General features: G+C 37.4%; 1 protein-coding gene across 1 annotated transcript in view; it reads left to right on the top strand.

Annotated features, from left to right (window-relative positions):
• Window positions 1-15,921, top strand: part of LOC107098960 (collagen alpha-1(XXVII) chain B-like) — a 110,037-nt gene that overhangs the window by 51,020 nt on the left and 43,096 nt on the right. Inside the window, exons 9-20 of the mRNA XM_015396869.1 lie at window positions 1,444-1,497; window positions 2,534-2,578; window positions 4,251-4,304; window positions 4,795-4,839; window positions 9,286-9,339; window positions 11,733-11,777; window positions 12,076-12,129; window positions 12,330-12,374; window positions 12,539-12,592; window positions 15,240-15,293; window positions 15,670-15,723; window positions 15,839-15,892. Coding sequence (XP_015252355.1) covers window positions 1,444-1,497; window positions 2,534-2,578; window positions 4,251-4,304; window positions 4,795-4,839; window positions 9,286-9,339; window positions 11,733-11,777; window positions 12,076-12,129; window positions 12,330-12,374; window positions 12,539-12,592; window positions 15,240-15,293; window positions 15,670-15,723; window positions 15,839-15,892 — 612 coding nt within the window. The remainder of the gene's footprint in view (window positions 1-1,443; window positions 1,498-2,533; window positions 2,579-4,250; window positions 4,305-4,794; window positions 4,840-9,285; window positions 9,340-11,732; window positions 11,778-12,075; window positions 12,130-12,329; window positions 12,375-12,538; window positions 12,593-15,239; window positions 15,294-15,669; window positions 15,724-15,838; window positions 15,893-15,921) is intronic.

Below are 15,921 nucleotides of genomic sequence, written 5' to 3' on the forward strand. Positions count from 1 at the left end.
CTTCGTGTGGACGGGGCCTTAACCTGATGACTTGATGGGATGAATGGAGTCTGGTGTGCTATTGCTTGGGTGGAAAGAAAACCAGCAGCCACACGGCCCTTTCTGGAACGACTTTGACACCCCTGCTTTAGAGCAACAGCAAATGCTAATGAAAAAAAAACATATAAAAGGATCTTCAATGCTAATAAAGAAGGCACCTTTTACATGTCTTGAAATAGGCACATTTTCAGAACATTCAGGTAAGGGGCAGAACTTTAATGTTGAAATGATTTCCCCCCCCCCCTGAAACTAAGAGGTCACTTTTCTCCACCCATTTTCATCACACTTATCCCAAGTGGGGTTGCGACGGGTGCTGGTGCCTATCTCCAGCTGTCTATGGGCGAGAGGTGGGGTACACCCTCAACAGGTCGCCAGTCAATCGCAGGGTAACACAGAGGCAAACAGGACAAACAACCATTCATGCACACATAAGGAGAATTTAGAGAAGCCAATTCACCTAACATGTCATGTTTTTGGACTTTGGGATGAAGCTGGGGTAACCAGAGACAACCCAGACATGCTCAGGGAGAACTTGCAAACTCCATGCAGAAATACCCTCGGCCGGGAATTGAACCCAAAACCTCCTGTCTGCAAGGAAGCAGTGCTACCCACTGCCCCACTGAGCAGCCTTTTCTGAGTCATATGTTAAATTATTACCAGTTTTTTTTTCCCAGTGATTAAATCTTTTGTGGTATACATGTTCTTATTTCTTCCATTTGATACGTCAGAAATGTGTGCCTCTAAATGCATGATTTATGCCATTTTAAAAGGCCACTGGAACTGCAGAGACATAAGTGTTGGCTGCGCACAGTATGTCATAAATGTGGTTAGCTGTAAGTATACAGTATGAACAGCCTATAATTGGTTGCATGCCTTCACTAATGAACTTAAAGACTTTCTTATAAACAATATATGATATAAAACATTCCTCCCAGAGGGATGCATTTACTTTGGTCTTACCACAAGGAAGGAATGACTCATTGCTTCTTATGTGCATTGACAATTTTGTGTGAGAGCTAAACTGGTCCCACAGTAGTTGTGCCAGTTTATGACTTGACCACAATGTAATCTCACTTTCTGTCATATCAAATATTTTCAATGGTGATCTTTGTTGTGGTGCCTCTTAGACTTTATTGACTTGACTAAACAAATAGTCTTTATTGTATATATATGCAACTGACAGATAGTAGGCCTGCTACATGAATACATGGTTAGTCATCTTCAAATCTTTTTTTCTATCTTAATGTCTTTTAGTACTGAAGTTATGAAAAAGCTATCTGCACCTTTTATTTTCAGAAACAAGTTAGCTCCTCCTCCAATCAACTAGCTCTTCTTCTTTTTGTTTCCCTCCTTGATCCCTGTCCACTTCTAGCTCTGAATTTTGTGCTGTCTTTGTTTCTACAGGGTGAGCAGGGAGATGATGGAAAGCCTGGGGCCAAAGGCTATCCTGGCAGGCAGGTGCAGTAAATCTAGCGTTGCGGTGCTGATTGAGCAGGGCCAAGCACACACTCCAACACTTTCGCTCACACACAGTGTAGAAAGAAACAAGAAAGAAATTGACAGCATTTTATCTATTGTTGTTTATTTTCTAAAGCATCCCTTTTTGTTCTTTAATTTGGTTAAAAAGGTAAATATATATATAAGAGTGAAAAAGTGTAAATACTAAAAAATAAAAGCTTTAAATGTATCACTTTATTAGTGAAATTAAAACAAAATTATGAAATGTGTTAAATGTGTTAATACAGCAACTTTGAAACAATATATATATTTCCAGCATTTAATTTAATGGAATAAGAGAATTTAATGAAAAAGGTGTTGAGCATGACATGAGTGAAAACTCTTGGACTTCTTAAAAAATGATGTCAAAGGTTTTCAAAGAAAGTTTTACCCTGAAGGAAAGACAGTAATAAAAGTGTGAGTAATAGCACATCTCTCTGAGTACAATCAAGTTTCCTCTGTCCCTCTGAGTTGTGGACGTCATCTCCTGTCCCAGTTCTTGGTAAAGTCATTAATATAACAGCTATACAGTCTCTTTACATTTAAAATTATGTCCTATTCAGCTTTAAGTTTAAATAAAAAAAAAAAATCTATTATATGCCTGCTAATTTTAGAGCTCTCATGTGTTTAGGATATAATAGAGTTTCCATGCAAGTCTCTGTGCCTTCTGCTTCAGAGTGCTCTCTATGTCAGAATTCAGATCCTGTAGATGCTCAGAGATGTGTAATAAATTAGCTTTTAGCACCCCCTACCATTTGCAGATCCTGAAGAACTTTGACTTTATGGTTATAAAGATAAAGCTGTCTGCAATGGAATATATACTGAGCTAAGTGTGCACATTTTTATTTTCAAGGAGAGAAAGTTTAACTCTGTTGTAGGTAGTGTTCCTTTTCTCATGTATTCCCAGGCATAATTTGATCTACATTTATTTTTCTCTCAATAGTTGAAGCTCTTTCACTGTTTGACAAAAATATCTTTTTTTTATATTACATTTCAGGGTTTTCCAGGGCCCGTAGGAAGAATAGGACCAAAGGGTGTCTGTGTAAGTAGATACTAAAAGGATTTCCTTTGTTTTTGTTTTGATGTTTAATACAAACTATGTAGAATTGTGTTTTGATCTTGACTGAATAACGCCACAAAGCCAATAGCTACATAACAGATCCTTTGTTTGTACTTGATGAAATTTGCATGTCTGATTTGAATAAGCCAATAAATCCTCTGCATGCCCGTGTAACCAGTGTAGCTACACAAACCTACAGATTCATAAACGACACAAAGCCTTGTTAAAAATCACACCATTTTAACTTTCTCCTAATTTGATATGTGACGAATATCTCATTGTAAACTTTCACTGCAAAGAAACTGAGCAAAGAAATTTTAAATAAGTTTTTTTTCCCTTTAATCTGAGAATATCAATAAAACAATTTGCCAATGGAATTACTATCTTAAAAATAGGATAATTTGATATTATACAGTGAAATAGGACAATGCAGTTGTTTATTTTTCTTATTTTAAATGTAAATTGTCATACAGTATTCCACTGGTAGGCTGTTTCACTTACCTGTTCAATTCATGAAACAATGCATTATTTGAAGAGAAGTTAACTCAGTTAGATTTCATTTTTTTTGCAATGTACAATTAAAACCTCTCAAAGTGTTGTGCAGTATATTATATTGTATTATATCTCTAGAGAACACCAAAAGCAGTGTGATGAAAAAAACAGACAGGTCAGGCATTATTAGTTGAGGGGCGGGCTAAGGCAGGGTAAAGCTGTAAAACAATATCACAACAAGTTTTTCATAGCTCTGTGTTTAGTCCATAATCTAAAGGCCAAAAGACCATTGCACAGCTGCAAACCTACGAAAACATTGTGGTTTGCCTAAACTGAAAGGCCATGTAAGGGCAACACTAGAAAGAAACAGCAGCCAACAGGCCAAGGTTAAGTCTGGGCCAGTTGTAAACGTCCTCTGCTGGGAGGGGAGAATCAGTAAAGATGCAATCCATTTACTCCACACATTTGTGGAAAGGTGGCAAGAGGAAAGCCAATGTTGGAAGAAATCCATAACACATTACTGCAGTTTGCTTGTACTGTAGGATGGAGGATATGAAAGGTGTTCTGATTAGTTAAGACCTAACAGGAAATTTTTAGCCAACATGTTAAACACTGTATCTGGTTGATATGCTTGTGTGCAGGTCTGCATTTCTGAAAGGTGTTGATGGTTCAAGACAGAATACTATTCAACAGGGTGAATTTTATGTTGCAAATTTATTGTGGTACTAATAGGATTTTAGAAAATTATATATAGTTTTATTGGTAAAGACAGTAGATAGTAAAACTATTTTAATCTTCAAGGCTTTCAATCAAATGCTTTTTCCATTGCTGATGGTCAGGTTTTGGACAAAGATCTTCAGAGATCCCTGATGCGAGGGTATGTGCCCTTGGACTACATCGTGGAAGCCAGCACCATGCAGTCCATGGGCATATACACTTACTTCAAGGCCTGGCTCCTTAAATCTTCTGTAACAAAAACCTGGCAGAACTGTAACAGATGGCAGAGAAATCTGTTTGCTGGTCTGCCATATCATCCATCTGAACAATGTCACCATCTTTTTCTCATTTTCACTGTGTCCTTTTTATCATCCTATTGCTTTTTTCATTTCATTTATGTGTGCTTTTTCTATTACGCTGTTCCATATTTTATTCATCCCTCCAGGGTCACATTGGCATCCCAGGGCTTTTTGGCTTTCCTGGTCCTGATGGGGAGAGAGTAAGTATTAGTGGCTGTGAGAGTGTCTTGCATACAGGGTTATGTTGTGACAGTCCTTAGACCAAATTATGAAATAGAAATACATTTAACTTTTTTCTGTAATGAGATACTTGAGGCAGACGTCCTCAGAACTAGTATTCTTTAAATAGTGTTTGGATCAGAACTAACACCACAACCCACATACAGTCATGGATAATGCTTGAGTGTAGAAGATGGATCTATATTTAAAGAAAACCAACTATAAATCAAATCACCGTCAACCTCCAAACCATTAAATCAAAACAACTGGACTTTGTCAGTTTTTTTTTTTCTTTGCCAGATGGAAATAATGACAGAATTACTGAAAGCAGTGGGGAAATGTGTCATGGATGTGTCTTCATTGTCAATTTAATTTTTGTAATATAAAAAATGACAATTTTATGTAGTGTTAAGATTTGTCATTCTTGTTGCCCCTTTAAGGTTATCATGCTGTGTTTTGTCTCATTTATAGGGAATTCCTGGTTTGCATGGGAAGAAGGGCAAGATGGGTAGGCCGGTAAAGTTTTCTCTCAACATACTTATTATGAATGTAAAACAATGACACTGTAGAGTATTTCAAAAGTTAACTTTATGTAAAATCTCCAATGGCTTTTGAAAAAATTTCCTGAGCAGCACATAATGCATTGGATTGTTGTGGGAAATGTGAGCATTTTGAGGAGTCCTATAAATCGTTTCTTGCAAAAGTACTCATACCTTCTGAATTTATTGCATTTTCTCAGATTACAACTACAAATTGATTGATTTTTTGTAGCCAAGAGAGATGGATCAATAATTATTTAGTAGCATGAAAAGGATATTTTTAACATGTGGTTCACATTTTTGTTTAGGCTTCTTTACACTTAAGGACCTATTATACTTCTGCAACCGCACACATCAAATGTCGCTTGCGTCTGGTCATGAACCAGTTTTGCTGGTATGCTTCTGCAACATCGGTCTGGATTTTCTAGGGACGCACAGCAGTTTCCCGCCAAAGCGCAAGGGGGAGCCTATTCGAGAACTCACGAGAACTTCGGAGGAGGGTCACGAGAACTTCTTTGGCGGTGCCGACGGGAGTGTTTATTTTCCAAAACAACATGTCTGAGGCATCGTACAAGTGGTTGTACATCCTAACCTCCTCGATTAACCTTTCGTTGTGGTTATCCATTGTTGTTATTACTCCTTGGTTTTTAAAAATGGCGCGTCTCGGCACCAAATCGGGAAGGACGACCACACAGACAGCCGGAAAGGCATACCAAGGACCAATCATAGCTGTTTTTTATTTGCGCACTTCCGCTTGAGGTCTACACGGGTTTTCGACCTACCTACCTGTAGTTAGGATTTTTTTGAGGTGCGCGACAATGGTTACAGAGCCTCTGCGCTCCATCTCACCATCAGTTTGGGTCTCTGGCCTGGATGGTGTTGAAGACCCCTGCTCTAAAATATAAAGTAGTGCCATCTGTAGGAGTCACCTAATCATTCCTGGATAATATGCAGTGAAACTTTAAAAGTCAGATAACTCTGTTTAGTCTGATAGTCCTAAAGAATAAAGTACAACCGTAAGTAGCTCCTTTTGTAATTCAACCTTTTTTTACTTTGATAACCCCAAATAAAATGCAGAGCATCCTTTAAAAGCCTCTAATTTTATTCAGCCCCCCTGCACTCTGTAACCATAAATTACATATATGGTAATCTTCAGACATCTTAATTAGCTCAAACGAGGTAACCCTTTTTATGAAGGTTTTCAGCTAGATTTTGTTTTTCTTGGCAAGAAATGAACTCTGAATAGTATCCTGGACCTTGGTCGTTCATGTCTCTAGAGTTTGTCACCTTTCTTGCTGAGTTTTAAGATTTTAAGTGGATTTCTTTGATTGATGTGCTGTGTTTTTCACTAAGAAGGAATGTTCATACTTTGACATTGTGCTTATTAATGGGCTTCTGTGGGCTTTGTTATAAAGATATGGCAATGTGTAACTCTTGGGTTTGACTCTATGGAGCCTTTAACCGCAGATGACGGAAGTGTGATATCATTGATGCCTGAAAGCAAGCTCCCGATTATTGCAGACTAACACAGAAAATAAAAAAAACTTTTTTTTTTTTTTTTTGCTGGACACATGTAGAAACTGACTACTTCCCATGCTCTGTCTGGATGTAACTGATTACTTAACACTGTTATGCAATTATGGTCTGTGACACATCTTGAGGTTGAAAAGTATGCATGTAATCACCGAGCTGTGAGTTTGCCATTTCTCTCCCTCCTTAGTGAAAAGTGAGGTCTGCTATTCTCAATTTCTTTCTTGTCTGAGTGGTAAAGTGGAAAATAAAACAGAAAGAAATGGAAATTTGTTTTACGCAGCAAAATAAATGTTATTATAAGGGGAAAAAGGGAAATTCAAGATGTTGCTTCAACACATCCTCCACCCAGTTTTAAATGTATTACTTAGGAATCACCATAAAAAGTGCTTTGCAAAAGTATTCATTCCCATCATAGTTTTTTCATTATGTTATAACACTATGACCAAGAACATTTCTATTTTTTATACTAAATTTGTCTGCCACCAATTCCTCTAACTTTTCTAAGTCTTTAAGAAAATGTGTCTAATCATGCATATGACGTCTGTGCTAGCAAAGTAAGTTAAAACTGAGTCATATTGCCAGAAGCATCTGTGAATAGTAATTTATAAGTCTTTTATACACAGTTTATAAGATAAGAAGTTTATAAGATAATAAGTTTTAACTGGCTGGAAAGTCACCCACTCTAACACATTACATTACTATGCTCAAAATACCTGCATTGCAGCTCTGTCTCTATGTTTAGGGTCCTCTATGTTTATTGTCCTCTAGGTTAATATGCCAGTCAATGACAGTCAATCATGACTTCCTCCATTTCTATTTGTGAAGTAAAAAGGCTTTAGTTTTTCTCTGACAAATATATAATAGTTTTTCATGTGGGATGTTACTTTGGTCTCACCCCCTTCCCCATATATGCCAGTTAAAATGAGAAGATTAATTATTATAGTTTCTTTCTTTACAATCCATAAAGGTCATATCTACTGAGTCCATGACTAACAGTTCCACCTTAGATATGTATCACTGCAGCTCTACCAGAGTTATAATGGCCGTTTCTCATTTCATAAGAATGCGAGTACGGACTTGTGTTCTCGCTAAGTATGTTCTTGATAAGAACACAGAAAAGTATGGAATTGGGGAGAACGGGAACATGCAGAATAAATATGGGTCAATTGGAACAGAAACATGCTTGTGATGTCACCACATGCTCGGCTCGTCTAGAGCTGCATTTCACCTCCCGTTTTTAACAGTCTCTAGATAATAATAGATTCTTACCTTTTTCATTTGGTGGGGGGATATTAATTATCACAGTAGGATAAACACAAATCAAATGAACATTTTGTCAAATTAAATAAAAAAAATCACCATCAGAACCAGCGGTACTTCATACACAGCTATGCAGATAGAGGGCTGCTGCAGAAGGGCTAACGTCAGCCCTGCTGTGGTTAGCCTCGGATCTCCGCTGGTTGCCACAGTCCTCAAATGATCTTAAAACTTACATTTATAAAAGAAAACGGCAACAGAAAAGTGAACTTTTAACTTAATACTCAGAGCTCTGTGAGCGCTCCACTGGAAGCGGCTGCTACCGCGGTGCATGCTGGGACAGCTGTCAATCTTGAGAACAGTCTGCTCTGATGCATACTGGGTGAAGAGGGAGGGGCCAGAACAACATCCAGGTACTTTGTCTGTCTTGTGTTCTTGTGAACTGGAACAGTGCTTGGGCTGAGGGTGAGGTTCATGAGCACACAAGCACATTAGACATTAGAACGCACAAGTACACATATTGAGAAACAGCTAATGTGTTTCTTGGCTGATTCTCTCATATGTCTCATATGATGTCTGTGTTATTCAGTTTAGTTCACTAAATGGGCCTGATCATTTTGTTTTATAAACTAATGCTGCTTTGAAGTTGTCTTCAGCCTTTATGAAACTGTTTCATTACTGTTGTGGTCTGATATTAAATCACACACAGGTAGTCTCTATGTACTAATCAGATGATTTCTAAAGGTATTTCATTTTGGGTCTTGTGTTGGTGGGTGGTGGTAGGGTTAATACAAATCCAGTAACAATGATCTTCTTTTCTTTCACATACATGTGAAACGTAATGCTTGACCTTTACGCAAAACCTGTGGTTGCTAAGGTGAATAATTTGAATAAAAACGATTTTCACCTTCCCAAACCCAGTTGAATATCAATAATGATCACACAGATCCCATAATTCTTCATTAATTTGTCTAAGTAACGATGCAGCTAAGACATTCTCATCTGGCATCCCATTACACAAAATCTATTCCTCTCAGTCTGCAGACAGAGATTGAGGGAGACCTCCTTATTTCTGCCATCTGTCATATATGTCCCACAGCCCTACCTTTCTCTAGCCAAGTGTTTATCCATGAAGTGTGGCAGGTTGACCTTGGGATAGTGACAGGCACATGGCCCCGTGGCCGCTTCATACACCTCTTGTTCTGTTCCTATTGTAAAAGTCACACAACTAAGAAGTAAAAAAATGAAAAGGCACACTCAGCAGTTTCTGGTCGAAAGCAGCTTTGTTCATCCATTCAGGCAAGTCCTGAGGGTTTTGCTCTAGGGGCCGTGCACACACATCAACACTTGTCGTTTGAAAACACTTAGCCTCAGATTTTCCTTGCGGTCCTCAAAAAATGAAAGCACTGGGAGAATACTTAACGGGGTTTGCTTGGCTTATATATGCAAACTTCTGTTTTGGGAGCCACTTTGTTGATCCCCAATGTTTGGTGTAATCCCTTACCTGGCAAATCTATCCTACTCTAATACCTTTATTAATCAGAACAGCAGCTGTAGTGTTTAATTATTGTAATGTCGCACATTTTCCTTTCCGGTCAGCTTACAAGTTTGCTTGCTTACATTTTGTTCTCAGGGGTTTTCTGGTGACCCTGGAGAACGGGGCCCCCCCGGACCTGATGGGAACCCAGTAAGTGGAACTTTTTTCAAATGAAATATCCCCTTCAAAGGTAAAGTGGAGGATGTTCTATTTCTGTGTGGATCATCAAATAAGTGGTCCTCCTAATTATCAATCATACTGGTGATATTGTTTACTTAAATAAGTCCTACGTGCTCGTCCCCATTTTCACTCACCGGTTGTGAGTCCGACACAGTTGAAAAATCTTCTTTTGGAAAGTCAGCTTGTATGAGTGATGCAAACAGCAACTTTTAAACAGGGCGGGCACAAGGAGAAACAGGCTTGTGCACGCTCTCGCATGCGTTAAATAGGCGTTCCCTCTCGGGAGCGGGTACAGGGTTGTGCATGTGCATTTATTTTTTAAGTAGAGAGGGCGGGTCTTTTAAAAAATTCACAAAAAATTCTCCACTATACCTTTAAAAAAGCTAAATTACACTGGGAAGACATTTCATTTGATTTCAACAATTGCTGATTAGATTGTATACTTTATTTAGCAAATTCCATAAAAAAAAAAAAAAACAACAGCAGTTCTTATCTCTTTCACTATAGCTGTAAATAAACTGCTGCATACTCACTGGGAGATGCAGAGGTCTAAGCTTTTTGCATATTCCATTACAGCAGGACCATTTTAGGCAAGACTATAAAGCAATTCCCTGCAGTTTTTCCACACACCCGTCATGATCCATGCTTATGTAAGGTCAGCAGCACCCGTATGACTTACTGCTTCTCTTTTCCAAGTTTGACCCTATCTGCTTGTGAATGACAGAGTCAGTGTTAGATTAAAGATTTCCTGACCTCCAACAGTCAGCTGGAGGCTACATTTCCTCTCCCTGCAGTGGGAAGAAGGGATTTTTCATTTGGCCTGAGTCATGTTGTTTCATTCGCAGAGAGACCCAAGGAGGCGATTTGAAGGCCACACTATGCTATATGCTGCACCCTCCATTTCTCCCCTATAGGAAACCTTTAGTGTAGATGGGGGCAAGCGGCATTTGGGTTTAGATCGTTTGGACAAAAAGCCTCTTTGTCTCAGAGGCTAAATCTGTCCCATGAAAAGCTAAACGCAGTCATGGGAGAGTTTTTATTCGGGTCATCAGAGGTGAAGAAAAACAGCATTTATCATAAAAAATACAAAAAATGCTGAATGCTTCAATACAGGTTTGAAATATAGACCCACTTTCAGCATAAAAATAAAGTGCACTCATTTAATTCAAGGGTTTTTATTGTGGGACATAATCAGAATTATTTACATGTAAGTTCAACTCTAAAATAAGTAACAGTATTATCACTGGGAGTAATTATTTAACACAATTCAAGTCAGAATAGAAAAGATACATAAAGACTAAATAAAGCTGGTTTGAGACAGTATTCAGCTTTTTAACTTGGGTTTGCACAGTTTATTTTAATGAACCTCTACACTTATGGAGCAATGTAATTTTGACAAATTTAGAAATATTTGCCAGTATAAACATTTAATTTAGGAAAAAAAAGTAAATCCACATCTTGGCACAAACACATCATCGTAACCCCCAAAGCATGGTAGAGGAAGTGTAATGATTTCAGCCTGTTTTACAGCCACACATCCGCGGACCTGAGATTTCGACTGTATGATCTGGTTGAACTGTCTCTGTAAAGTGCCATGAGATGATGTGTGTTGTGAATTGTCCCTATATAAATAAACTCAACTGAATTGAATTTATGAGGAACCGTGGTATACTGCAGTCAGATTTAGAGTCATCTTTAACCCTTTGTAAGGCACTCAATGAAATGCTTTTTGAAATCCAAAATATTACCTTTGTAACATTAAAAAATTATGTATGTGTTTTATTGCAAAAATCAAGGTCAGGGTATTAACAATAAAAGGTAACTTGCCCTAATATGTAAAAATGAAAAAAAAAAATATAGTTATTCTATTAGAGACTCAAGGCAAACGCTCAGAGTAAAAGAAATCTTTTTTTTTTTTGTTAAAAGATAACCATAGAACATTAATGCTGACACAGGCACTTAGATTTTTTTTTACTTTTTAACTTTGCTTAATAACTTTTAACATAACTTGTTAACTTTTCAATTAGGTTTTTACCATTTTTCTTAACTTATTAACTTCTTTTTAAGCTGAATTAACTGTAGGTAACATATAATCCAAGGACTCATTTTATTAGTCAAATGCCAAGATGACATGTCCAGCAACGTAGTAGTATCTTGACTGAATGGCTGTTGCTTCTAGACCTCACTAACCAAAAGCAATAACTAGCCCTATACAGAGTTAATGGTTAATATGGTTTAAAGGGTCAATGGTTTAAAAGCTGCTAAACAAAATATTACTAGAGTAGAAAGAGGTAGTTTTTACCTATCATCATGATCAGATGCTTTTATTTCTGCTAAATCCTATTTCCTGCTTCTTGTCTCAGGGTGAACTGGGAGCTCCTGGTCCATGTGGAGTCCATGGGCTTATTGTAAGTGTTGACATAAAGTATCATTTGCAGCAGGTTATTAAAAAAAAAGAGTGTTTAGGGTTTTAGCTGTCGTGACATGATCAATACTTTCATCTTTTCTATTGATTACAAGAGGGGGAGATAGTAAAAACGATTGAAAACTTCGGCAAAAGTGCCAAAAACCATCAAGTTACATTTTCAAGCAAGACTGGTTTCTGAGATAATTCCAAACATTTTATTATTTTTTTATGCACATTTTGATATTTTTCCACTATTTATGAATGTGAAGGTTTTGTTTTAAATGTGGTTTTGGGTACAGGGAGACATGGGCCTTGGTGGCATGATGGGGTTACCGGGGCTTCCAGGACTCAAGGTTATTCTTACTTTTTTATCTGTTTTTTTTTCTGTTTGGCTGTATCTAACACCAATACAAATACCTTACATTATGACAGTCTTGGAATGGTTGCTAATTCCGTATACAAAATATACTGATTATTCTTAGTTTAAGAATCAAACTATGTGGATATTTAATAAACTAAATCATTTTGATTTTATAGTTGATATTTTTTTTAGGGATTACCTGGAAATCAAGGAGAAGCAGGACTGAAAGGTGATAAGGTGATCTGCATCTGTGTTTTTCATGATATTGTTAACATGTTACCAATTAGTTAGATGTTATAAAATATGAATAGTAATGTAAATTCTGATCAACCTAAACTAAAAAGTGCTGTAATACACATCTTATTGAACATTTATAATATTAATGCATATTTTTAATAAAGGGTGATGTCGGCTTAACTGGAGATCAAGGCGAGTGTGGATTCCAAGGGGACAAGGTAAGTCCTACTGATGTGGCAGCAGATGATCCTCCTTAAAGAAGCAGATTGTTGTTTTAGTGTCTTTTCATCTTTATGTGTTAAGGACATTTTCATCATTGCTATGTAACAGGTAAAATCTTTAATCTTGTTGAATTGCTGACAGGTTTATTAGAATTTGTTGTCTGCTTAACATATTTTGTGGATTTGGCAAAGGCCCATGACAGTTTCCTTTTTACATATTTGTTGGGATCTTTTCAAGTGTGGGCTATTTGGGCTTCTGTTCAAGGCTATACAGTACCTGTATACCCAGACAATGTGCTCGTCCACAGTCTCAGCATTGATGTGGACTTATTCTCAGTGTGGGCTGGACTCTGTCCAGGTTTCCCCTTGTGCTGTTTGAGATGTGTATAGACAGCATTACAAGCCATAGTCGCCTGGTGTCCAGTTTGGAAAACTCATGGCTAGCAGATTATCCGTCACTGTTGATTCTGTCTGTAGAACTACTGGGGTTATAATTGATCCTGCTGGGCTGGGGTCAGTCTTTGTCTCAAGTGGAGAGATTGAAGTACTTTGATGTTTCAGTGGTTGGATGAAACATCAGATGGACAGATGTCTTTGGGCTTTGTCAGCAATAACTTGATCTCTGCCCTGGGGTCTGACTTATCAAGCTTGCATATATGCAAAACATGTCCTAAATCTTGTATATGCCACTTTCCTCACAAAGGTTGTGGTTTATCAAAAACAAACTTGGTGTAGAAATGTGCACATGCTAATGCCAACTGTGACCCCATTTATATGGACTCTTATTTTTTGGAGAAAGGGGAAATATGTGACACAAATGTTGACTAAGGGGAACTGAAGCCAAATTGCATCATAATTTCTCCTCATATGTAGCTTTAATCATAGATTATGTTTATCAGATCAGAAACCACAGTGTGATACTGTTGGCCCTGACAGGTCCTGTGACAAATTATTACAAAAAAAAACAGCTTAAACTCAAAATCAAAGTCTGCACATTTCCCAGTTCACATGAATTGCTGTTAACATTTAAATACCGCCAAATCACCCATGCGTAATGGTGTGGGATGATGATTTGACTATGCCAGAGACTTTGGAAATGGGAGAACTAGGAGGGAACACATTTTTAGTGATTACCAATGTTTCCTGACCCAAGATAATGACTGGTTATCAGCTAACAACCAAGAACAAAATAATTCTGTGAATGTATCCATACATTTTAAAATTTCAATCAGCGATAAGCACAATGCTGCCTGGATGTCCTTGCTAATATTATCAGTCTACATCAGACCCTTAAGGTGTCATTAATATTCTCTCCTTTCATGTATGGTGGCGACCAAATATATATTTATTTGACTTTCAGCCTGTAACACAATCATCTCAGTTTATCTGCAGGTTGTTGGGTTTTTTTCCACTCTCTTGGCTGTGGTTTCTATTGGTTAACATTAAATAACATTGGTCAACTGACTTATTTAAACACACAATGACAATCATGCGGTGATTTGCATGGAACTTTTATGGTTGAATGTGATTATGAAGTGGACCGAACATGAGGTGGAGCCTTGGACTCAAACTGGAAGGTACAGCTGTAGTCTTATCAGGGTTTTATTTATTTATTTATTTACATATTTTTTTTTTACCTTCTCCATTTTAGCCTTTTGGGCATGATTACACTTTTAATATGGATCCCACTCAAACCTTGATAAATGAATTTAGGGGGAAGTGATAAAAAAAAAGCAAATATCTTGACAACTGGTCCGTCTACAGTATGCTCCAATCCTTTTCTAAAGTCATAAGATAGGTTACTCATAGATCATGACCAAAAGAAACCTTTTGGAAACCTCCCTCTAGAAGGAAAACTGGGAGCACTGGACTTGTATCTTATCTGGCCTGGAAATGCCTTCAAGTAGAAAACGGTAGAGATTGTCATTTTGGAAAGAGACTTCTGTGTTTACCTTCTTGACTTGCTATTTTAGACTTAATCTTAGACAAGCAGAAGAAAGCTCCAGGAAAAGATTTTGGAAGACTTCAAAAGTGTAGCGCAAAATGTGAGGGTATGCCAAGTTCAGGACATATATCAATCCCATGAGCAGTGAGCAGGCTTTTGCAGTACTGTTGCACCCTGCCAAAATAACTGTTGTCGGGACTACCTCTTGCTCTGTGTGTGATCCTGTAACGTCTGGAGTCGGAGCAGAATCAGTTCTGCTGCAGCTACAGTGCACATGCACCGTGCGTGTGTTGCAAAACGGCACTTTTTAGAGTCAACTTTATGTAGTATTTTTAGGTTTATGTACATACTGCTATTAAACGTTTAAATATCATAAGGAAATTTTAGCAAAACTTACTCTCTGCCCAAAATTCATGTATTACATAAAAAAAGGTTTCATTTTACTTCAGAAACTCCAGTTTTACTGAAGCTTAAAAATATAGAGTAAAAATTATGACGAATACTCTAATAGAGTTTACTGCACCAAAAAGTCACTTTTTTAAGTGCACTACTTTATTTTTTCCCTGAATTAATGTGTTCAATTTGTTTGTAGTATTCCATTTTCATTCCTTTTTTTTAAATGTTTGCTTTAATGGTCTTTCTGCTGCTCTCATTTATTTGATGATTGTACTTGTCATTAAAATTAACTTAATTTTTCAGGGTACCAGAGGCTCTCCTGGGTTACCAGGTCCTCGTGGAAATCCTGGACCACAGGTATTTTCTGCACAGCACAGCCATGATAGAACAACCAGCAAAGAAAAAACAAATTTTACTTAGAACCATTTAAGTATGGAGATTCATTTTTATATATAATTTCTGTCATTTGAATATCTAACAGGTATAATGCATACAATAGCTTCATAGAGAACCCATTTCTGTAGCTAAAGATACTTGAATCTTTTCTGACTACCTATACTATAAGATTTGTCATGCCATTGGGTAAAATCGGTGCAATATGATTTTTTTTAAAGTGAAGATATTAGATTAGATATTAGATTTCAGTCACAATGCCACATTATATACGTTTTACACACAAATTTGATTACATAAAAACTGACCGGTATGAAATACTTACTTTGCCGTTTCTTAGGGAAAACCTGGAGAAAAAGGCCTTGATGGAAAGCCTGGTCCTTTTGGCCCAGAGGTGCATTTTTTATGTTCTATTTCTTTAATGAAAAATGAAGTAAATATATGCAGTATTTGTTACTCCACAGCTATGTGGTTATACACCTAATGTTCATTTTCTGGGATTTTCAAAGGGCTTCCCAGGTGATATTGGCCCACCAGGACAAAATGGCCCTGAGGGATCAAAGGTTAGTAAAGCAACATGAGCCCATTTCAA

Source organism: Cyprinodon variegatus, unplaced genomic scaffold, assembly GCF_000732505.1.
Source record: "Cyprinodon variegatus isolate N-32 unplaced genomic scaffold, C_variegatus-1.0 Scaffold826, whole genome shotgun sequence".
Classification (NCBI taxonomy): Eukaryota; Metazoa; Chordata; class Actinopteri; order Cyprinodontiformes; family Cyprinodontidae; genus Cyprinodon; species Cyprinodon variegatus.